Consider the following 25,381-nt stretch of genomic DNA (forward strand, 5'->3'; position numbering starts at 1 on the left):
GAGTCACTGCTGATTCTGTGCAGATTCAAACAGACACCACTTAAATGGTACTTAAAAAAATTCTGGCCCTTACGGCTACGGGAAAGCTAACTCTGAATGACATGGCTATGCTTTCTGTAGCTCTGCATTTCATGAGCTTTCAGTAAAGGAAAGTACAGAAACTTGAAATTATGCATCCCTGGTGGTACTTGAGTGAAGCTTCAGAATTGTAAATAATCTATTAGCGTGACCTAGAAGTGACCATCTCTCTCATTCCCACTGTGCAATGGGGAAGCCAGTCCAATATTAGTTTAAAGGTGATGATGAGGTTTGTGCCTTCCTTGATCTTGTGAAAAATGTGAGCTGAGAGAGCAGGAATTGGACAGTGAAGAGAGAGGCTCAAAATAGCAGCTGAGTTAGAGCTAAAAATCATACCAGATAATTTGCCACATTTGCATTGTTGTTCACTTCTATGTGAATTGTTTTTATAAAAGGTCTTGCTGTTCTGGAGGAGCTCACAGGGAGAATGCCTTGTAGGGGAACCCCACTGCTATTGCTTGCACAAACTCAGAGCTCTTCACAGAACAGATCATAACATGGGATTTAGGCAATGCAGCTCAAAGAAGCCCTAATCAAACTTTAATGTCATAATACACTTCAGTAGGCTTCTGATCTGTAAAAATTGCCCAGAGTTAAAAGTCCTAATTCCTATAGCCAAGTGCCAGAGGATGTTTTTTGATTCATCTCTTCCTTTCCACCACCCTCATTTAATTCAAACATATGGATTTAAGATACAAAAGTTAAATTACTTTAGCCCAAATAGGTAGATACAGCTGTGAACTCCTATATGTGCCTGACCTCAGGCAGCATTTCATAACTTTGGGATTCCTGGTTAGCTGTTAACAGCAACAGCTCCTGGTGTATCCCAGGAGCTCTTTGCTGGCGCAGGGACTCCTTCCTTACAGCACATTTCAGTACATCTCATTTAAAGAGAGATATTACCTGAGACACTCAACTCTTGTTCACAAATGTATGATGTCCCTGAGACATCTACAGCAATTGGCTATGTAAGAAAAGCAATTAGGAAAATGTGATTTGTGGTTTATGGCTTGATTTCTTTCTTTTAATGCAGGCTTTTTAGCTGCACTGCTATACAGCTTTGTGTGGTCAAGCAGTTTTTAGCATGCTCCATGAACTATGGCTCTGAAACTTCAGATGCTGGATTTAAAAGGGCATCCCCTTAACTTCATTTCCTCAGATGAATTTGAGTCTCTGTGCCTGCTAGTGACCTCAGCTCTATGCACAGTGCAACATTAACTTCTCCCTTGGCATTTGTGGGATCTGGTGGCCTTGCTGGAGTGGCAGAGCCACATTATAGCCTGGGTTTGAGGCAGGGATGGGGTGTGGGGGAGGCTGATACTTGGCTCAGGCCATCTCTGCACCAGACAGAACCATTCAGCAAGAAGAGTCAGGCTTGGAGGCACGGTTGTGATTGCCAGGCTGACATTTGGAAAAAGGAGGACAAGTGCCTCAACTGTGATGCTTTGTAAAGGAAGGGGGCGAGGGTGCTAGAAAATTTTGCTACACTTAGCATCTTACTATCTTATTCTGCTTGACTTCTTTTTGACATTTTTATACATGAAATTATTTCCATGTGATGTAATTCACAAAATCATGGATCAAAATAGTTTCATATAAAGCAAAGCTCAGAAGAAATCCTGCAGAAGAATGTCCCTCTATTTCTATCTTGGCCAGTACATTTCAGACTAGCATATTAGGGAAATTAAGGAGAGACAGCCATTCTGTGGGATGTACAGAAGAAGCAAGAGACAGCCTTGCCACAGTCCCCTGTTATGAGCAAACCCTTTTTGCAGGTTCTCTCTCTGCAGGTGCCCTTCCTTGCTCAGAAAACCTTGTCTGTTTTAAGCCAGAAAGCAATCTTTACTCATTGCTGTAAATGGGCTGGGAGCATTCATTTACATGTCAGAGTTGCCTACATACTGTCACTTGTCACCCCACTCCGATGTTTCCTGGTGTTAGTTTTTCCCCATGTAAAAGCAGCTCAAAGAAAAACAGATTTCAAAGGCATGTTGCTCACAAATGCAAAGCAAAACAGAGTTCATCTGTGATAGATGGGGGAAGTATTACTTCTATGAAGTTCATGCAATTCAAGCAATAAGGTTGAGACTGAAAAAGAGATTCAAAGGTAAGGGCTTTCAGAAATAACTCTTTTAGAGGGAGATGCCGTTTTGAAGCAAGGATGTAGTTCCTTTCTTTATAGAGATATATAGAGACATGTATGCTAGTTTCTATGAAGCCTAACAAATGGATTCAATCCTGAAATTGGAGCTTGTTTCTGTTTCAACAGGGAGACCAACCTATCAGAGGTTCAGTACCTGCCCTTTCTTGCACAGGAATGAATCTGTAGTAAGGGAAATTTCTTCTGATTTAAAGTAGTATAAAGAGCAGAATCTTGCTCTCTTTTCTTTTTAAAAAATCTTCCTCTCAAAACACAACTATGAGAAGCTGTGATTTAGATTGCCAATGCAGTGTGCTTACTTCAGAGAACTTTTTGCTGATTACCAGGAGACAATGTGATCGTTTTAATTTTTCCTTTCAGTTTACTTTCTTAGCACCGTATTTACATGAAAAACAAAGACTGGCTAATCATGTTTCACTGTCCAAACAACAGAACTGAAAAATTACAGCAGGTTTTCAAAATCTGCCCCTAGTTTTAAAGTTTCCTGAGCTCTTTAGTAAATCAGCAATCTCTGCCAGATCTTGTAAGTCCTTCTTAAACCACACTTGCTTCTTTGTGGAGTATAATATATGTTTTCTAGCAGAGAGAAACATTAGGAGAATTGAAAGATGTTGAAGAGCAGTTCTGTCATCCAGTTCTAAGCCATCAGAGGAATATTGCCACTAAAGCGTAATGATGAAGATGTTCAATAAAGCTGCAGTGTACAAACATCAACCAAACAAGCACCTAGTTAAAAAAAATATGTTTTCTAAACTCTTGCAAGGAATTGAAGGATCATCAGTCACCTGGTGCATTCTGCCTGCAGCTGAATGAGGGTTGTTAATATGCATGGCACATTTAAGCCTGCCCAGGTAATTTTGGCAGCAGAGTTTGCAGAGTGATTACAGGTCGCCCATGGCAGAGGGAGAGGAGAGCAGCTGGGAGCAGTGACCTCCTCACCGAGCCCCTTGGCAGCCTGCATCAGGTGTGCTCTTGCAGCTCAGAGCTTTGTAAATGGAAGCTGGTTTTTTGCTACAGGTAGACAAAGGTCCCAAGCTAAAGCCTTCTGGCTCTCACCAACCACTGGCAGCAAGCTTTGTTTTATAATGAGCGCATTGCCGAGCGCTCTGTGAGGCTCTTGAGATGTATTTGTCTTTTTTCCCGACAGCTTTCTGAATGGAAAGTGCTCAGGCATCACTTATCCAGACTTCTGAGTTCCGGTTTGAGGTCTACAAAGGTGAAAATTATTTAGAAGGTGCTCCTGGCTAATGTAATTTCAATTTAAAAGGTAGTTACATAATTCAGGTGCAACTTACTGGGTAGAATCTGCAGTGGCACACAGTGCCCTGAGAATGAAGGACATTTTCCAACCAGCATACTTATTGGACAGAGGAAGAGAGAGGATGGGGAAGTATCAAAAACACATTTTCCAGGGGAAACTGGGAAATCAAATGTTTACCACTACTTTCAGCTGGTCATGTATATAAAACTAGTTTTCTAAACCCTTAAATTTTCAAAATGCATATGGCAATAGTGTTTTTTCTTTAAGCTCTAGCTCCCAGAAGCATATGACTAAGTGAGAAACTTGCTCTTCATTATTTAAATGAAAGGTAAATGAAAAATAAAGATATTCTAGTTTCCATAGCTGCAAAATAAAAACTAGCAACTCCTGTCCCAAAATGCTTAACAAATAAGAATTACCTTTTTTGTTTTTTGAATTTTGAAAGAAGCAAATGAAAAAAGGAAAAAAATGTCTGTGTTTTTTCTGTATTTAATACATATACATATACAATTTTGTACCTAATACAAAATTTGCATTTGGTAGCCCTGTATGCAGAAATTTATTCAGTGCACTAAGGGCAAGTCATCTGCAAGAGTGGTAGAAAAGAGTCTATTAAGAATAACACACGGTGATATATGGGCAGTTGGTGTTGAGAGGTGAGTAGGAAGAGAATATATGATTTCTGCTCTACTCTAAACTAAATCCCCCACCTTTTTGACAAGGACCACCTCCTTCTCTTTCTCTCTCACAGCACATCTGAAAGTGCATGAAACTCCTTTAGTGTGTGCAACACAGATTATCCTATTAAATAACACACTCCCAAACAGCCACAGCTGCATTTTCCAATCATTTGATGAATAATTATTTATTTAGTGGCTTTTAAAAATGTTAAATTCCTTATCTTAGCAAAAGGAGTTGGAACCCTAAAATAATTTAATTTAAAGCTTTTCCATCCCTAATTACAAGGGTTAATCAAATTTTTACTTTGGTCTATATCAAAAAGTCAGCAGTTTCCATTGTCAGCTTAGATCAGCTCAGGATTGAATGTTGGTTTTAATCACGGAAGTAAAAAGTGTTCTTTTCTACATGTCTGTTTAGAGACATCACAAGACTTTTATGCAAATGTCAAACTTGATATGCAAAGAAATGCAATGTACAGAAAATAAAAACTCTTGTGACAGCAAATGCCACACCAGCAAACTTCAGGCTGTCCCAAGATGATAAACCTCACTGCTTATCTTAACCACTGTCAGATTTGACTCTTTGCTGTACTCCTTTCACATCTAAACCATCAGTGAATCCTGCCATCTCTTAACTTTAAACACTCTTCTTGCTACAACTGAATTCCTTAGCTCTCTTCTACTGACATTTTCTTGCCCCAACTGAAGCAGCTTCTCCTTTCTCACCCAGATTCTTCTCTTCAATGCAATATCAGTGAAAAATCCTGTCTCCTCTTCTGAGCTGTAGTGATCCTATGTCTGCACATTGTTGCCTCCTCACCTACACACTTGGCTGCTACTTGGTTGTTAGGTTTTTCACAGCAGGAAGTGAATGCTATCAAATAGTGCCAGGGATGACCTGGCTGGGAGGGCAATTATAAATGTTGGAGTTTGCCCTCAAAACATTTATGCTTCCAGCTTCTTTCCTCACTTTGTGTTTCTGCTGCTTGTTTTGTCCCCCCAGTGCCTGTTGACAGCATATATATTCCTAGCATGCTGGGAGCTGAGCGTTATTTGGGGCTTCAGAACATGAATACAACAGAAAAGCAGCTTAACCCTTCAAAATGTACCAGCCTTTTCATGCCATTTTCCTTTTTTCTTCACACTTTTCCTGCTTTTCCCCTTCGTACCCACTTTTATGTTCAAATCCTCCAGTACCCTCTTCAAGAATTTACTTCAGACTCCTCTTCCATGCTGCCTCAATGCCTGCGGCAATCACTGCTTCTCTGTTTGTGTGGCAAACAACTGCTGGTGATGGATTTGGAGCTCTCTGTAATTATTTATGAAAACTGTGAACTGCCCTCATTATTCAGATGCTTTCCGTGTGATTTTATTTGGCTTACCAGAGAAAGAGACTTTGAAAAAGCAGGCAGGAGCAGAAAGGATCTTAAAATGGCTGTGTTTGCCCGTGTTTCTCAGGGGGAATGATGCCATGGGCTTCAGCACAGCTAGCCAGGGACACTCAGGACACCCAGGGGAAAGAAGAATTATGATCTGTTTTGTTATCACTATGCAGAAAGAAAAAAAGTGTCATGACATCATTAGGTGTCCTTGCTGCAGACAGCCTATGGACCAGTGCAACTGATGTGAATCATGTTTCCATGCTGAAAATTATGGCAGTACCAGATAGGCAAATGACAGCACTTAATTTCCTCTGTGATCGTAAGAATATCAAGGGTTTATGCATCAATGAAATTATAGTTTTTCTAGGAAAACTCTTAAGAAGGAGGGTTTATGAAAAGGTTACAATTTCTAACTGCAAGAACAGTATAGTTGCATTTTTTTCACATAGCCCAGACTAGATGAGAGAACATGATATCATTTTGTCACTTTTCTATTTCTTCATGATGGTTCCTATGGAGGAACACATCATCCAAAACAGAGAAGTACCAAATTCTCACAGCAAAACTTGAGACTATGCTAGAATATAGGTAGTATGAGTTTTCTTTGTGGCATTATGGATATCTGGAAAAAAGTTAAAATGAAACTGTTTTTAAATGGTGACCGTAAAGTAAAATTGAATGTGTTGTCCATCCAGATGGTGAGAAAGCCATTTTGAAAAATCATCTTGATCAAAATCCACCAGCACAGTGGGGCTCATCAGACCCTTCCAGAACAAGCAAAGAGCCCGTAGAAGACATCAACTCTCCAGAACAGTAAGTATACATCATTACCTTACTGACAAGATGTTAATTTAAATTATTACATTTCATCAAAGCCTGTATTTCCCTTCCATGCATGTTTTGCTATGGAAAGACCTTCATTGTAACCCCCTTTCAGCCATCCCAGGCTACAGAGAGAGCCTGAAACATCAACAGCTGGTGAATGTGAATGGCACCTCCTGAAGCACCAGCAGGCAGCAATGTTGTACTGTGCCTCCCTGCCTCCCTGCCACCAGCTCACCACCCCGAGAAACTGAAAGGACATCAGGGGCTTTAGATCCTCAGGTGCCCCAAAGACAAATCAATATGCTTCTTTTCTCTTGCTGGAAATATCTATAGCATGATGTCCAAAGTTTCTGTAGAGAGCTACAGGATTAGCTGTGACCAAAGTGTATGGAGGAGAGAAGAGCATGTTCCTATGTGCACAAATGTCATCTGACTCTTGTCAAAAGTCCAAGTCCTTCCACACACCAGCCAGAGGGGTTCATAGTGTACGTAGACATTTTGTTCTTTTACATTCTTTAGCTAGATGAGAAATAAAAAATGTCCTGAGGGCTTTTCAGCGTTGCCATAGCAGCTGGACCTGAGTTTTGGCACAGGAAAGCCCGCACTAAGTAGTTTCCCTTAGAAACAATGCTGCAGCTACAAGGAGAGGATGGCACAAAACACTGGCTAGATTTTCAGAGTGGAAAGAGTCTTCTGGTGTCAGATTTCTCTCTAGAATCCTACACAATAAACACGTGTCCTCCCCTCCACGAGCTGAGCAGGACCTGCCATGGGCAGGAGCTCAGGGAAGCGCCGCTCTCGTGTGTGCCCGGATCAGCCGCTTCCCTGTGGCAGCCTGGTTACACGAGCATCACTTCACCAGTGTCTGAGCTAATAGCTGTCAGACTCCTGGGCAATTTAAAAGCTTATTTAAAAACAGAATAAATTAAACAAATTATTAGAATGAGTCACATTACATCAGCAAGAGTAACCCTGATTGTCGATAGTAGCTCCTGTCTTGTAGTACCTGGAGCAGGAAAACACGTGGATTTCTAAATCTGTCCTTGCACTCAAAGAAAAAATCCAACCCAAACCTGCAAAGAAGCTAATTCAACACACATATGCACCAAAAAGAAATCCCACAGTAATATCTTGTAATTTCACAAAAGCAGGTCTCTTGCTGAGAGAGATCTCCTGACTTCACGGGGTCAGCAGAATGCTTTAATGCATAGCTGTTAAAGGCATGGGTTTTTTTCAGCACCATTTGTCAGAAATAATGTAGTGTGAATTCAGCCTCATCCACACGTGTCCCACTTACATTAAGGAAGATGCTAAGAAAAACACAGACACTCAGATAATCCAATTGTCTCAATACAGATTTAATATAGACAAAGAAAAAGAAAAATATTTGGTGGTGACAGAACTTCCTCTAGGCTAGTGATAACTGATGAGAAGACTGAGATTTCCTAAAGGTTCTGGAGAGTGGATCAGTACAAATCTGAACAATTTCTGACATTTATGGAAAGCAATTAATAAAATCCTGCTAAATCTAAACAGTGTCATTCAACACTTGCACAGCTGTGACTGTGCCAGGTCCAAGGGCCAATCTCCCCCCTGAGAACAAGTTGGCACTTTGGCACCAGAGCCACACTGCCCAGACACAGTGGATCTGCCAAAGAGAAGTATAGCTGTCCTCAGGACTTGCCTCTTTTTGACAAGAGATTGCCTCTCTCCAAAATTTCTACTCTTTAAGATATCCTTCTGCACCTCTGGGATTGTTTTTCAACTTGTCTGGCAGCACTTCTGTCATTTAATGGTTGCTAAATGTATAATTTTTGGGAAGAAAAAAAAAAAGGAGTTCAAAGCAAGCTGTAGTTTCTGTCTTTCTCATTTCACTTCATACATAGGCTATCTGATAGGTAGTCACATAGTCTGAGAAACTTATTTCTTATTCAAGAACACAAATCTCAAGGAAAATTAGTCTGAAAAATATTTCCTCTTGGTCATAAACCTGTGAAAGGAGGATGTCAAGACAATAATTTTCTTGCTGTTTTAACTCTTTAATAGCTGTTGGGGGGGGGGCGGAAATCATCCTAGCTTCCTGTGCTTGTCAGTACTCATGAGAACTGGCATCTTCTAGTAGGAAAGTAGAAAGTAGGACTCTTATAGAGTCCAGAAAGGAGATGATTTTGGATTTTTTCATTTCTTCTCACCATTAATGCTACATTTGACTCATTGTAAGATCACTTATTCTACAGTTGTGCACAAAGCAAAGGCACAACAGTATACACACACACCTCAGGCAGTAGTGCAGGAAGTTGTTTCACATTTGTTGATGGGGTGATGTTTACACTGTCTCAATCAGAATGTAGAAAAAAAAATTTGTGCTTGTCTCATATTTAGAACCCTGCACCTAAGGAAAGTGCAGTCTGTATGACTGTAAAGCAGCCTTAGAGCATGAATATAGACGAATCTCAGTTCCCTTGGCAGATCCTGCTGGGCAGGACCCAGCAGATTTTCCATACTGCCATGTAAAATTTTCCATACCTAGTCGACCATCAGATAAGAGGAGCAAAAAGTGTGTGCTGACTGCTTTCTTTCCTGTTTACACTGTCTACACAGTATAAATTAACACCTCCTATAGCAAGCAAAGCAGTGCCAGTGCAGAGGCACAAGTCCTGCACTTTGATTTCCCATTTTTTAGCATACTCCCCAGCACAGCTGTACCAGTTTATACGCTCCCAGGTAAAGCTCAGCAACAATGCTGGGGGATGTTAGCTGTGTGAATAGACACTGTACCATGCCAGCTCCTCTCAGGTCCAGAGAGCAGTCTGAACCAGTTTAAAATAAATATAATTATTTTCCCTGTAGGATGAGTTGTCTCTCAGGCAAAGTCATCTGCTTTAATGAGCACCAAACTATGCATATTTCCCGATGGGCAGTCCTGCTTATCTAAAGATCACATCAGTCAGCTTGTCTGCATGATGGCCATGTTCAGTGGTTTTTCTTCTGTGACCCTTAAAGACATCCATCTGTGCACTTCATTCCTGCACATTGTCCCTTCTCACCAGTGACCTACAACTAGCAGGTCATTCGTTTTTGGCACCATTAGAATTTATTCCATTCTCATTTTAAAAGCAGCGATATGTAACAGTCTTCCAGATCTCTAAGTAGAGGTGATTACAGATTTCTGCGGGACCCCACTAAAACTTGCCATCTTAATAGACTATTTCTATATGCAGGGTTTTTTTGTAACCTTCAAAGCATAACTTCAAAGCATAACTGGAGCCAGTTATGTTAATTTAAGTAACAAAAAATTCTCATTCAAAAAAGTTGGTTGTGACTGGATTATTGCATTGCAGCCATGTATATGCCTCAGCACGAACAGGCCTTTGTTACTTGGTTTATTCACTGAGAATGGTTTGTCTATGATCTATCTATCTATGATCTTACTCAAATGTGTCATTAAAATAAGGTGGATTCAGAACAGTTAGTTCACTTACTAGTAGAACATCTTGCTTTACTGTAGTGTTTTAGAGCTTCTCCAGCTTCCCTGCATTTGCTAAAAATCAACATTAATGTTCTGCAGAATTAACTGAAATAATCCCTGAGTGATTAGACACAGTTTACACACTCCCACAGAACTTCAGGTGTTTGACTGTTGCAGAAATTTGTTTTAGTCCCCCCACTTACCAATGGATCTTATTAGTGATTTTCTATGGCAAAACCAAAAAATATTTCAAATGCCTTGGCCCCGCTTGTGGTATTGTGCATTCCCATCTGCACTGCATTGTGCTCCTGCATTGACACTGGAAGTCAATATTTTACCTGATTTTATATTTCCCTAATAAATGGTATTTTTAGGGAATTAGGTACAGAGCTGAGGACACTTGCCCTCACACAGAACCTGATGAGTGGGTGCTCTGTGTGTGGAATCATCTTTGCTTTTCATCTCCTTCAGTGGTTGCCTGTGATTCTAGACCCACTATTACCAACCATTATCTCTCCAAAATACTTGACCATATATGTGCTTTCACATACATATCTGTATAGTGTGGACAACTTGAAAGAAATTCCATTCATATAATGGTCTGGAAGGGATCTTTAAGGGTCAGCCAGTCCAATCCGCCTGCAATGAGCAGAGACAGCTTCAAGTAGATCAGGTTGTTCAAATCCCCATCAAGCTTGGCGTTGAATGTCTCTGGGGATGGGGTGTCTGAGCCACCTGTTGAAGTGTTTCACCACACTCATCATAAAAATTTGTTACTTTTATGCAGTCTAAATCTATCCTCTTTTGTTTAAAACCTCACACAGCATCCTCTCACTCCATGCCCTTGTAAAAAGTCCCTCTCCAGCTTTCTTGTAAGCCCCCTTTAGGTACCAGAAGGCAGTTTAAGGCTTCCCTGGAGCTTTCTCTTCTCCAAGATGAAAAAGACCATTTCTCTCAGCCTGTTTTCATGGAAGACATCCCCCAGCCCTCTGATTTTCATTGTGGCCTTCCTCTGCATTTGCTCCTGCAGGACCACATTCTTCTTATGAGAAGAGCTGATATTCCAGGTGGGGTCTCACTAGAGCAGAGCAGAGGGGCAGCATCACTTCCCTCATACTGCTGGCCACACTGCTTTTGATGCAGCCCAGGCTGTGATTAACTTTCTGGGCTGCAAGTGCACATTGCTGGGCCATGTCCACTTTTCATCCGCCATCACCCCCAGCTTTCTCTTGGCAGGACTGCTCTCAATCCCTTCATCCTCCAGCCTGTATTGATACCAAGGGTTCCCCCCAAAGCATTGGCAAAATTTGGCAGGAGTGGAAGAAAGGAAAATCACTGATATTGGGGGCAAAAACCTAAAAAGAGTGAGACAAGGCACAAAATTTACTTTCACTTCAGGCGAAAATACCATGTTTGTTTGGATTTTGCTACTCGTTTTGTTTCGTGTTTCACTCTAGGAGTTTTGTCTACAATCTTGATTGTGTACAAGTCTCTAGGCTACAGTTCTCTGCCCCAATTCCAGGAACCAAGTTTTCAAGTGAAAGTAAACTTTTAAGTACAGTTAAAGCAAAATTTGCCACCCACTGCAGCCACGGTTGGCATAGCTAAATAAACATGCTTTGTCCATGGTATGGCTAACACTGAAATGGACGAAAAAAAATCCTATTCACTTGATTATGCAACTGGATTCTCTTGGAGTAGCTTCAAAAAGCCCTTTAATGAGAAGTCTATAACAGTTGAACAAAGTAAGCATTTCCACTGTGGGAAAATAAGTGCAGGCAATTCTGCATCTGACCCCTCAACAAGAGACAGAATGACAATCCACAGCATCAGGCTCATAAGGATTCAGCACAGGGAAACATCAAGCCATGCCCCCTCTGCACTCCTTGGGAACAAGGCATGACTTCATTGATAGCACTAGGAAGAGCCAAGCACAGTAGCAAAATAACAATGAATGGGTTTTGTTTAGTTTCAGGAATGCACTGACAGCACTAGAATGATCATCAGTGAGGGATAACATTGTGTGAAACTTTAGAAAGGAGTTTGAGGGGGACAAACAATGAGAAAGTTTCCTGGGTAGGCAGACAACAGCTACTTCTACTGCACCTCTGTATAAACAAGCTGAAGTTTGTAGTGAAGAAACTAATAAGGAGAACACTACATTTCTTTCTGTTTGAATTCAAAAGCTATACTGCTTGGTCCCCAAGCAGTGCAATGGATGCCTTAGTATTTGTCTTTGCTACCTAACACAAAGCAAAAAAGCAATTAAATGTAATTTGAATCAAAAAGGCTGTCCAAAGGTTAGCTTTCAAAGAAACACCGCTTATAAAGGCCTTTCTATACACTGACATTATATCAGATAACAGGCAAACATAAATTTAAAACTCTATTATAATGGTACAATGCTTTCTATGGGCATTTTTGTTCTGAAATCCAAAGTTCAGCTCAGTCACTTTGACATCTCTCTTCTCTTTAGAAAGTGCCTCTGTGTTTCAAGGGGGAAATGTCTTCAAATACAAAGCCATCCTGATGATAAAATGACTGAAAACATCTTTTACACCAGCAAACCCTAACAGGATTTTGATTTTGTGAAAGGTGCTAGTATATCCACAGCACAGGAGTAGCAGAGCCCTTTTCTCATGGCACCATCCTCTCCAAGGAAAGGGCTTAGTTAGACCTGTGAGAATGATTTAGTATTCTTTAAAAAAAAATTATGCCCATTGTCATTATGTCAATCCACTTGGAAAAATAGATACAGAATGTTGGGTTCTGGAACACTGAATTTTAGTATGGGTGTTGGGCAGGACTGCTTTTAGGGTGCCAACTCCTCAGTCCCATAGCACTGACTGACAGAACTCAAAAGCATCTATCACCTCAAAAGCACAGACCCAAACTTTAAAGAGGAGCTACTTAAAAGAGGAAAAAGCCATCAGTCCCAAATCCCTTTTGCCATGCACCTTTGTTTGCTTTAGCTGAAGTTGCAGAAATGCCATGCTTAGAACTGACATCCTTGCGCTAAGTGGTGCGTGGCTTGAAACTCAGTCTGTGACCTCATGCATTGTTGGATGGGGCTCTGCAGGCAGGGGGTGGGGGGTCACCAAGCCATACACCCTCTTTGCAAACTTAAGGTTTCCTTTTCTTGGTGTCAGCAGTCTAACAATTAACCTGAATGTGGCTGGGAATTTCAGGAGGTTGTGGCATGCTGAGAAAGCACACTTAGTTTCCTTTGTCGTGTCCAACCTGTCAGAAAAATTCGCCAAGGGGAAAACAGCATCATGGTGGCACAGTTCAGCATCAGCAAGTGCGATGCTCCTGGCGTTAACCCTGTTGGTCAGAGTGGCAGGCACAGAGGACACACTCGCAGCAGCCTGGGAACACAGCAGCCATGTGGTGTGCTCCATGTGCCCCTTGGCTAACGCTCCTCTCCCTGTCTCTCCCGCAGCATACAGCGCCGGCTGTCCTTGCAGCTGCCCATCCTTCATCACGCCTACCTGCCGTCCATAGGAGGAGTTGATGCCAGCTGTGCCAGCCCGTGTGTAAGCCCCAGTGCCAGTCCTCGGCACAGACACGTGCCACCCTCCTTCCGAGTGATGGTTTCGGGGCTGTAGGAGGGCAAGATCAGTGCTTCCTGAACTGCTTTTAAGTACTCAAAGACTGGACTAAACATCTGACCTAGAACTCTGCTACAAACATGTAACATTGGCTCTTAGAGCAGAGGAACTTCTGCTGAGGCCCTCGTCACAGGAGTGCCCATGTAACTCATGTGAAAAAGCAAAGGAGGACACAAAGAGTTTGATCTGTAGCCTTATTCATGGAGTTTTTATTTCTTCACCTAGAAGTCACTGAAAAATGTTTCTTCCAAAATTTCTACTAGCAACAAGGATGCTGGGATATATGGATCTTGCAAAAAAGACACTAGGGGAAAAAAAAAACAAACAAAAAACCACTCAAATGTCACTGAGCTTTACGTGGCTGTTGAGAACATGCAATTCTACTGTATCCATGTAAGGAAAATGTAGTGGTCGAGCTATACCATGTTGGAATAGATACACTCATTTTTACAAGAGTTGTGTTAAATTGCTGGAAACATTCTGCACTGGTTAGTCTTACTTTTTTTCATTTCAGGGATGATGTTTAGTAGGAGAGAAGAATTGTGAGAAATGATTCCTCGGGTGTCATTGAGACTCTGCTGTGCTGTGTGAGCAGAGTCACCTTTACCTTGCAGCTGTATGTGCAACCCAAGCAGAGCCTGAAGCTCCAGCTCTGAGTTGCCACCAGCTGGAGAGCTGCTGACTGCAAGCAGAGCACTTCATCCTTCTCCAGGGTGATGATAGTGACTGCTGACAATCTGCAGCTTCATTTCTAGCAAAGTTTCTGCACCTATTTCAGTATAAACACCACCAACCATAACACACTAAACTGTCTGAAAAAGTCCTAGGGCTGATAACTCAGGAAACTGAGGACAGATGGGCAGTAAAGTCTCAATGCCACAGAATGAATTGTTTTTCCTAGTTTGTTTGAATTGTGTCACACATAATTACAATAAAATTAATTGAGTGGACTTGGGGGGGGAGGGATTAGGGCACAGCACTTTGCTGCTGCGGGCAAAGCCTGCAGGGCACATAGATGTGAATATACACTATGTTTGCTTTGTACCTGCGTACGTGTGACAGTTGTAGTGGATAGGAGAGGACAAATCAAATCTACCAATAGAATATTTTACCTGACTCCTGAAAGGACTGTGAAAAAACAGTGGAGTTTATACTTTAGCTCCTTTCCCTGAACCAAAGTAATTAGGAGGAACGATATTGGTGTACCGTCTGGACCAACTCTGGAGCCAAACCCTCAGGCACAGGTGAGACACACATGCAGCTTCTTTTTCTAAGGGACTGGAAATGAATCCTCCCACTGCCAGGGCTGTTTGCTAAAAGTAGGGTAAAAAAAATACCACATGAAGCACCCTCTGGGCTCTCAGTTTCCTTTAATCAACACTTGTGCCCCTCAGACCAAACCTTTGGAATGATGTTCGTACAAAGGTTTACAAATCAGCAATGACTGAAGCACAGCTGAAGGGGTTCCTTAGCTGAGGGATTTAACTGCAGCTTTGACAAGCTAGCATAAATCTCCATTAAAAATAAACACACCTCATAGTGGCCAAAACCAACATGAATATGTATCTGAATCTTACAATCAGGAGCATCACAAAATATTTCACTTGGCACATACAGTAAGAGAGGTTGTGGAAATATCTGTAGCTTTTAGAACAAAAAAACCATGTAAGTATAAACACAGATAAACTAGAACTCATTACTCTGTTTAAGCACTAAACACTGACGTCGTCACTCAATGTGTGTTGACAGTATTCTCTTGCTTTATTAATATCATCAGGGCCTGGTTTATTTTAAAAGGAATGTTAATTTTTAAAAAGAGAAAATTATGATATTGTATATAATGTATACACAAAGATCTCTGTAGAAATATTATTCCAACTTAGCAGGAAAAAAAAATAATTCAGAAGTATCGGACCATTGGAGGTGAGTGTGTGTGTGTGTGTGTGTGTCTGTAACTTCGTGAATACTGACTGTGTGACGTTTATTAGGTTTAAACCATGCAGTACATTCTTTGTCTCAATGATACGGTAGTTTCTCCCATAACATTTTTTTTACTTTACTGCAGATAACAAGACCAACCAAGTGAATATAGCTATTTAATGTTTCTGTTCTTTTATACTGCAGCAAAAATGTACTGTAAATTTATGAAGAGGCTGTGCCCCAATGGCATTTTCCAATGATGTTAGTGCACAAATGCTTTAAACTAGACTGGAACTGCCAGAATAAAATGTAAATGAAGAATTTCTTGTATAACCTTATACTGCATGAGATCAATTTTTAATAAATTGTTGCAAATCTGTTTTTATGAATAAAATATATAAAACTTAGCTTTTTGGACTCAATGCCCTCTTTCCCCCATTGCAAAATCATTTTTGATGAGGGTGTGTGTGTGTATATATATATAAATATAGATGTACATAAAAGCCTCCTTGGAGAAAGAGGAATCCTATTACAACCCTACATTTTAATAAAAATGTAATACGTAATAAAAATACACATCCTCGTTGTAGAAGAGGTTGCATTTGGAGATAATAGGTAGATGAGCCTCTGCCCTGAAATACAATTACTGCAGTACTCAAGAGTGAAGTCTAAGACCTTTTTCAAAAGGGAAAATAATCAAAACACGTACTGAACATTTCTATCCAAACCACACATAGCCCACACACTGTTCTCTCTTGCCCCACAGTGAATGTGAATTCAGAAGAAAAAGAGATATTTTACTATTTCACACAAGTTATTGAAGTTGAGCCAATGTTCCAGCTCAATAGTAAAATCTCTGCATCAACAAATGAGAAGTTTCTGAGAATAAACACCAATTGCTGCATGAAGGCAAACACTAAGCCTCTCCATCTAGTTTTGTGCATGTGGTGGGATTTGTGTCTCAAAGCAGGTTCTTCTGCATGGCAGAACAGGAGGAGGGTGGGAATGTCGGGCAATGAGAAAGTGAGAGGAAAGTGCATTTTGTGTTGTTTGCTTTTCAACAGGGGAGCAGCTTCAAGCCAGCACAAAATGTCATAAAGCCCAAGATGTGGGAATTAGAACCACCACAAATGGTTTTCCAGTAGATTTCTCATGAGTCTTAGAAGTCCCTCCGAACATATGCAAAAAGAGAAATACCAGTGAGGAGTTAACAGTGTGGATCGCGGCTCTCAGTGCAGAATACCAGATGGCAGGAGAAACTCAAACAGATACATCAAAGCTCATTCAAGAAAGGAAAAAGTACAGAACGACTTCAATGTGAAACCTATATTCAACCAGAAATTGTGGGAGGATGTGAAGAACTTAAAATTGCTCATGAATAATAGGAAACCAGAACAAAGTGAAATATTACTTTAAAGGGTCATGAAAAAAAAAAAAGAGGGAGATGTTGGCAGAGCAACTTTACTTGAACCACTGAGTTTCCACAGCCACAAGAAATATGCTTCCTATACAATCATAAAGTTGCCATTGAATTAATGGAAGTTTGTTAATCTTGCAGCACTACTTTCAAATAAATAAAATCAAGGAAAGTAAGGAAAGAGCATTTTCCTCTTCTTGTTTTTTTTTTTTTCTTTTTTTTTTTTTTTGAGCTATAATACCTTTCCTTAGAGGTTGATAGTCAAATATTTTCTGATCTTTTCAGAACTTTTTGTTCATTACAAGTCTCAGCACAATATGCCTGTTCTTCCCACGACTGGATTACTGTTTCTGCTGATCTCCAATCAGAATTGCTGAGGTGCTGGAAGCCAGCCCAGTAAGGCTTGTCGCAGCACTTCCGCAGCACCCTATAGATATCAGCAGGGCTTATTGTGTTCTCAAACCACAGTTCAAAGGATGGGCTGGTTTCCCTATCAGCAAGCTGACTCTCCCTGTCACTGGCTTGTTTAATAGGGGTTTTCTGCTCACTGTCTGAGAAGACTGACAGATTTATTACAGTGGTTTAAGCATCATGATTTTTATCAGAGTTCAGTTCTCAGTTACTGACTGCCTTTTCCATCTCTTGACAAGTGAATAGTACTTACAGCCATTACTTTAATATGCCTGAATATTATTCATGAGTGCATTTTCAAGAGCACTCTGCCTCTTGAGTCCATCAGGACTCTGAGAGCACTACTGTGCTTGTCACCACTCACTCAACAACATTGCAGAGGATCAATAGAGGGTCTAGAGATGCATTGGAAGAGGCGGGGAAGGGAAAACCCAGGCTGCTGGCAAGGGCAACCCTGGGTGGCAGAACCACCACATCAGGATTGCCATAGACAACCTGCAGACATTTTGAGCCACCAGCTTTGCAAACTGCAGCGGGTTTACACTGCATCCCTTGATGATGAGTGCTGAAGTAGGCCAAATGAAGGGAAAGAGAGAAGGACATGTGGGAGGAGAAAGGTAGAAGAGGCATCTCCAAACACTGAGAAAATGTGTCACTTCCCCAAAGGAAGTGGCTGTTATTTTCTTTTTTTGCTGGATTCCCATCAAAGCTAAGCATCATACAAGTATTTAAACAAATTCCTGAACTTTAGAGGACAATTTCAGTAGAGGTCAAATAGATCTGAGGACAGGATCTGTAGGTACTAGCAGCAAGTATCCTGTGGGTTCGCTCACTAACAGAAAGCAGCATAGCAAAAAGGAGCTCACAAGTCCTGGAGCTTCAGAAGGACAGACACCTTCATGAGCTGGCAAATACAGGCTTTGACCAGAACTGATCCTGTGCCCACATCCAATGGGTGCAACAGAAGTTAAGAAGAGTGTTAATTACATTTACAACCCACAGCTGCAACCTCCTCAGGGACCACATCACCCACCTACCCACCACTGCCCTCAGCAACGTGTGTGTGTGTGTGTGTGTGTGCGCGTGTGCGCTTGTTGCAGAGAGCACAGAGGCAGGACATGGAGAAAGTAAGAAAGTATGACCAGCTCAGCATAATGCCATGAGTGTCAAGGCAGAGACACCCATGCTACCTCCTGCTTTGGGAATTTTCCAAATATTTAAAAGCAAAAGCCATTCCAAGCACACAAACACACAAGCCTTCCCTAGCTCGGAATTAATTCTCCTTGGTCCTGGCCCATTCTGCCACAAAATCCTGAGCCTTTCCAGTGGAACATTCCCTGTTTGAAAGCAACATGGAGCATGATGCAGAAATTAAAAACTGGAAAAGTGCAGACAAGAAAACATGCACATGACTTCGTCCTTATAAAGTGCTTTGCTGTACTGTTACCCAAGTGGCTCCTACTCTGCCTTGTCTAAGGGCACTCCAGTATCCCCAAACACTAGGTACCCCTCCCAGCAGACAGTGTGATGAATACACCTCTTCTACAGGAGGGAGGAACCTCACATCCTCACCAAACAAGCTAGGTGATATAAAACTAGTCCACGTGATTTGACAAGCTGTGAACTGGTGATACAAACCAGCATGAGCTTTATAAGAGCAAAGTGTTCTCCAGAACACAAGCATCCCTCTTTGGGAAGCTTTGTGTTCTTTTTATTTTGGACACATCATGCACAACACACCACAAGGACAGCTCTTACTACTCCAGACAACAGAAACCCTTCACTTTTGCCCCTACTACACCTGTGTCTGAAGCAGAGAGACAGAAACAAAACAGTAGAGGTGAAATTCATCTCTTGAGCAATTCAGGAGATAAAGGCAATATGTCCTGAAAAGGTGCTAGGACCACCTGCCTGAGTGAGAAGATCATCTGCAAATACAGGTGCCTCTAAAAGACCTGCTGAGAAGAGCAAATTGCTGAGCATGGATCAGCTCCTCCTCCAGAAAGGTAAAAGGAAGAAATGTGTTAGTTGCTCATTCTAAAGGCAGTCACATTTCCAAATACATTGACTCTCCTCATGATGAGTGGTGGGTGAAGGACACTAGTAATGAGGGGAGCAAGGACAGTAACTTCACACTGGGGTTGCAGAGGGAGTGTGACGAGGTTAAGAATTCCGTAATCCCCACAATTCATCCTGACTCAACACTGGAAATAAATACTCTTCAGTTTGCCTTGGCTTATACTAATGCCACTGGAAGACACTATTTGAGAAATCCAAAAGAGTTCATGAGAAAAAAGGGAAAAATATCAAAACAATCAGCTCACATGTACAAGAAGATGGCTTGAGAGTCATAAAGATGAAAATGAATAAGGGATTCAGCTGCAACCACTTCTGAGGAAGATACATCAATGTCAGCATCATATATGAGCACCCCTAGCAAAAGATAGTAGTCACTGTCACTGCCAGAAAGCTGGCTGTACAAATAAAGCTGTTAAAATTGTCAGAAACTAAGCCAACACCGTCACTAACTGCCTCAGTGTTGCTAGTAACTAAAATGGGAGCAACATTCCTCCAGATTTTGACCTCAGATTCTAGTAGGCTCAAAGTTTGAAATTTGGTTCAGTACCTAAATATCCTAGGCTGTTTCCAGGCTTTCATTATTACTGAAACGCTGCAGGAGTGTGAAGCTTGCAAATCACCAACCCTTATGAAAATTTTACAGACACTGGTTCTTACAGACAAAGAAAGTGTTGTTTGTTTGTTTGTTTTTTAACCAGGCTGCCTTAGTCAGTTTCTGGGGAGAGGGAATATTTCATTTTTCTTCCTGTGTACACATAGTTTATTGTTTTCAGAGGCCTCCACAGAATTTTCCTCTGAGATTATAAACTCTCCAAACTGAAAGTACAACTGAACATCTGTTGTACTGCTGGGTGATAAAAAATATTTCTCTAATAAGTGTCCCCATTATTTGAGAACTTTTTAATCTTTTATCTCCCAAAATATTCTGTATTTTCTGCCTTGTTTTAATTTTAAAATCCAAGAATCTATTACCTAGGAATTAACTGACATTTGAACTTAAATAAGCAATTTATGATGAGAGTGAAGCTCAGCAAAGTGGAATAAACGCATGAGTTGTTCCAGCATAATCCATGCAAACAAATAAGAGAAGCACTTGATACAGATCAAAACTTTCCGACATATCTCACTGAGAAAAATGAAAATAATTTGAAAACAGAATAAAATAAATACATCCCAAATTTAATGGCCCCTTGAATTAGAGGACAGCTTTCAGTTATCTTGGAGCAACCAATTTGGGTTGCCACAACCTGGGATCCAACCTGCCTGCTCCGCCCACTGGGGCCTGTTTGCTTACTGCTAATTAAAGCCGCCTTCATCTCTGCAAAAGTTGGCATGTAACTTCTTGAGGGTGAAAGAATTAACTTTGAAATTCAGCCCTGCACATAAAAATTCTTCACAAACCTTTTAATGCCTTCTGTTCACCTGCCCTCCCTTCCATCTCATTTTGCTCTATATGATACTGTCATTTTATGTAAAACTGCTCCTATTAGGGACAAGAAAAATTTTAATGAGGATGGAAAGACATATAAAGACATTCTTCTAATTGGTTTGTAGCAGAGCATTTCTGTAGTAGGAGTGACAAACTGATGAAATTGAAGGCAGCTGAAACTACCTGAAAAGAGTTTGTAGCAAGTGAGGGTCAGCCTCATTTCCCAGGCAACCAGTGACAGGAAAAGATGACAGAGCCTCAAGCTGTACCAGGGAAGGTTTGGGTTGGACATCAGGAGGAATTTCTTCATGGAAAGGGTTATGAAGCATTGGAACAGACTGCCCAGGGAGGTGTTCAAAGTGAGACTGGATGTGGCACTTATTACGTTGTCTAGTTCAAATGCTGGTGTTCAGTCAAAGGCTAGACTCAATAATCTCAGAGATCTTTTCCAACATAAATGTTTCTTTGATTCTGTGATCTCCCCCCACTAAGCAGCAAGGTACCTGTTTTGCCATGGGACAGAAGCAGTTGTGTCAGCTGCCCATCCATTCCCCTCAAAAGAAGTTTGCTTGGAATATTTATGAGAACCTGATCCTATAGCAGGAAGACTAACTACTCCTCTCTTCTTCCAGACTTTAATGTTTCTTGACTGATTCTTTTAAAAACTACTAAGACGGTGAAAATTCTTCTTCATTCTCCTGGATCTGATCAACTCTGCTCCATCACCCCATGCTCCTGCAGGCAGGCATAATGGCTGGGGCATTCAGCAGCCAGACAGACCCACTCCAAATCACATTTCTCCACAGCATAACATCCAGAAAGGCTGCACAGTTTCACACTCCATCCTTATTTTCTTTTTTTTTTTCCTTTTAATCTACTTTACCAGATTTACTCCACTTGCCATCTCCACTGTTCTTTGTGCAGTTGTTACTGATGATAGAACATCTGAGATGTTAAAATCTTCCTGAAAAGGCTGTCAGTCCTTACTTGAGAAATCATGACAAGCAAATGCTTCAGGAGACCCAAATGTGATAAAAATAATTTCAGGAATCAAAAAGTGACTATTTTAATACAGTCTAATTTCAAATAAGCTCTATTTTTTTCCCAGTGTACGTCAGCAATCATCAACCATCATTGTCTTCTACAATGAAAAACGTGCACACCCAGCTCACAGGCATACTTGCATTTCTTTTCATACCCCTTGTTTTTGCCTTTTTATTTTTTTCATGTTGCTGATTTATTGTTTGTTTGTTTTCAAGCAAGACAGAAACAAAATTAACTTTTCCATATGGAGAACACCAGCCACAGAGCACTTGTGTCTGTGCAGTACAAATGCTCAAGAATAAACTGTTTCTCCTCATCCAGCATGCAGAGTGCATATCCCAGGCTGTGCGGGTAGAAGCTTAGAGCTTCAGTCAGATGAAAGATAATAAAATGAGCTTGGGCCTCATTAACTTACCCTGTTGATGTGAATATTAACATAAATTAAAATCCAAGCTCCAAAAAGAAAACGCAGTCCCAGCTCTCATCAGAGGCAAACTGCAAGCAGTAATAACTTCCTTGAATTAATTTACTTCATCATACTCTAAAGCTACAGTAAGACACTCAACACAAAGGCCTTCTTCACATGGTTTTGGAAGTTTTGTAGCCAAGTGCAATTTCAAGAATTAAATCTCTGGTTATGCACTTTGTTTATGGCTTTGATTAATACCCTGCTGCTTTGGCTTCATATAGAGAAAGAGTCTAGGAAGGCATTTTTCTTTCTTTCAGGACCTAGTTCAGCTTGATGTGCACAAAAACATTTATGAACATATCAGAATCTAGACAACCTTGCTCAAATTAATTTAATGAGGTATATTGAAAATGATGAAAAGATGTTTCTCATTAATTTCTCTCTTCTGGAATAATGCTTTCCTTTTACTGATGTTCAGTTCTTTTACTCTGTTCTAAATAGATGTTATATTACATTCATTATGATTACATTATCAGTACTACACTAGTTATGCAAATAAGGACTCTTCATCTTATTTCTCCCCTCTGCTATTCCTACAGGGGATCTGTGTTTACAGTGTAGTCTTTGTACTTACGAAAGAAAAACTAAGGTGGAGGGAAGAAAGGAGCTTCTGGATTTTTTACTTATACTACAAACTTTATGTTTATCATGGAAGTTTAAAAATTTGTTTAACAATTTAACAAAGAGAAAAGCATTTATGGAGATCATTCATTCCTCCTAAAGCTTAGTCCAGTCTTGAACTGTCCCTTAGGAAAGTATTACCCTCTCCCTGGTGTAAGAAGTTCAGTGCATTTAGTGGTCATCAGTAATCCTCATCCATAATCTTTAGGCCATTTTTTAGCTTTGTTAATCCCAGTCACCAGCTGAATATTTAAAAAATGCTTTCCCCGGAATTCGCTGCCTCATTTGATTTCCATCATGAGATTCATCTGCCACGCCACAGGACACTGCTCTGTTCTTTCCTGACATAGCTGACATGGAAAGACACTGAATTCCCCATGCTAAATGGCCAAGGAGATTTTATTCATCATGGAATGTACCCCACTCTTTAGGATACAATTGCTTATTTCTCCATCTACATTCAGAGTTGGAAGCTGTCCCTTGTGAACTTGTGGTGGTCTTAAGCTAGACATCTGTTCCTGCCTCTGTGGCAGAGACATTTCCTACCAGTAGCTTGTGTGTCCCTGTAAGATAGCATCAACCCAGCAGAAGAGTAGAGCAGCAGATCACACGATTTTCCAGTATGTGTTTATTTCATTGGCAAAGATTGATTTGGATTTTTTTTTTTTTGGTACATCAAGCTACATACTGCTTTATGCACTGTAGTTTTCTTTTTTTCAGATCACTGGCTTAGCATACAATGGATGCCTCTGCTGAGAGTCCTCTGTCATACCTTCTTTCTGACACTGTTCCCAATGCAGTTGCTGTGGGCAGAGCTGCATCTCCCCAAAGACAAGCTTTCTGCATAAAAAAACATCCCACAGTCTGCTAAATTGCTTTTGCACCTGTCAGGCAGTCATTTGGCTACCCATAAATTACATTATTCCTTCTTGCTCTATGTAGCAGCCTCCTCATATTTCTTCAGTTCTCTTGATGAGGGCTTCTGCCTTCAAATGCTAAAAAGTCTCATCTACTTTTCTCTAACTACTCAATTTCATATTTTTGTTTTCTTTGGTGGCCAAACATGCCACTCACAACTGCCAAGAGCATCAGGCCACCTAATAGTTCTCTAGATAGCTGACTGAGCCCTTCTTTTGCAGGTGAAGTAGCAAGAATGAAAACCAAGAACAAAATTTCTTCAGAGAAGATGTAAGCCAGTAGATCAGTGGTGTTATTGCTATAGAGGCCATGTTATCTGCATTTTCTGAGTGATGACTCTGCTAGCAAGACTTACTGGGTTGTATTTTGGCACTTCTGATCTTGGTTTAGTTATGGCTGCAGAATCACAAAACAATTGGTATCATCTGCTTAACTTGTTCTTTGGCCTGAAGCTAGCAGGTTTCAGTGTATATGGTAAAGGACTAAGAAAACACAGTGACTGCAGTGTAACTATTCTTGTTGGCTTGCCAACAAGAAAGACTGGCCAAACAGACTAGCAAGGTACAAAGACAACCTCTCCAAGCCAAGCCAGGGCTGGAGGAAGGGAGTTCACTCCCACTTCTGAAATCCTCCTGGTGAAGAATTTCAGTGACCAACAGCTCACCTCAAACACTCTCTTCTAAAGGAAATCTGGTGCTCTTGACCTTCAGGGCTCAGAAGGGCACAAGAAAAGTGAGTGCAAAAGCCCACATAAGTTTCATAATACAAAAAAAAAAAAGTGCAATTTTTTTCATCTAAGTCATTCAATTATTTGGAATACCATGTCTTCTCCCATCTCCCAGAATTAACACAAGAGAAAGAGAGCACAGAATTCACCAGCTCATGTGAGATGCAAGGTATTTTCTATGCAAAGTCTTTATCCTGAGAGTTACATAAATTAAATGATACAATGCTCCCTGAAATTGCCATAGAAAAGGCTGACAATGAGAAGTGCTTTCCTATTCCTGCCTCAGTACTCACCATTATATTCCACTATTATATTTATGCCACTTCCCCTTTGGTTTACTCTAGTGAAACAAGTTCATCTTGTCTATAAGGGAGAACAGGCTACTGCCTTATTCTGATCTATTTTAATCAACATTCTAGACATGAGCAAGAATCTGGAAATCAAATATATTTTAAAAAAATTAAAAAGAGAATGAGGAATACCTGAAGAAGGAAGAAGAATGGTTTTCCCACTCTTTGTCCTTGAGAGAAAATATTTTTACACATGGTTTTTAGATCAACCTGAGCAATGTCTCAAATAATGTAGAAACAAGCAAACAAAAATAAGAAAACAAACCATAACCAAACACAAGCAAAAAAAACCCAAAAAAACCAAAAAAAACAACCAACAAAAAAACCCCACATGCACACATGCATTACAAAAAAAAAAAAATAGTGACAGGAGTTTTCCACCACTTGCCTACTCCTCCTCCCCCAGTGGTTATGTTGGTCAAACCTGTCACTGGGCAAAACACATTACTAGCAGAGGGAGAAGACAATTCAATATTGAATCATGGTTATTTCATATGGTTTCCCAGATGGAAAAGCATAAATCAGGGTG

At 40.7% G+C, this 25,381-nt stretch overlaps 1 protein-coding gene across 1 annotated transcript in view; it reads left to right on the forward strand.

The window, feature by feature from the left end:
* GABBR2 (gamma-aminobutyric acid type B receptor subunit 2) overlaps positions 1 to 15,794 on the forward strand; it is a 458,985-nt gene extending 443,191 nt beyond the window's left edge. The window contains exons 18-19 of the mRNA XM_039711173.1: positions 6,258 to 6,375; positions 13,299 to 15,794. Coding sequence (XP_039567107.1) covers positions 6,258 to 6,375; positions 13,299 to 13,464 — 284 coding nt within the window. The 3' untranslated portion in view covers positions 13,465 to 15,794. The remainder of the gene's footprint in view (positions 1 to 6,257; positions 6,376 to 13,298) is intronic.
* Positions 15,795 to 25,381: the final 9,587 nt, after the last annotated feature.

The sequence above is a fragment of the Passer montanus genome, unplaced genomic scaffold (assembly GCF_014805655.1).
Source record: "Passer montanus isolate IOZ18808 unplaced genomic scaffold, ASM1480565v1 scaffold24, whole genome shotgun sequence".
NCBI lineage: Eukaryota > Metazoa > Chordata > Aves > Passeriformes > Passeridae > Passer > Passer montanus.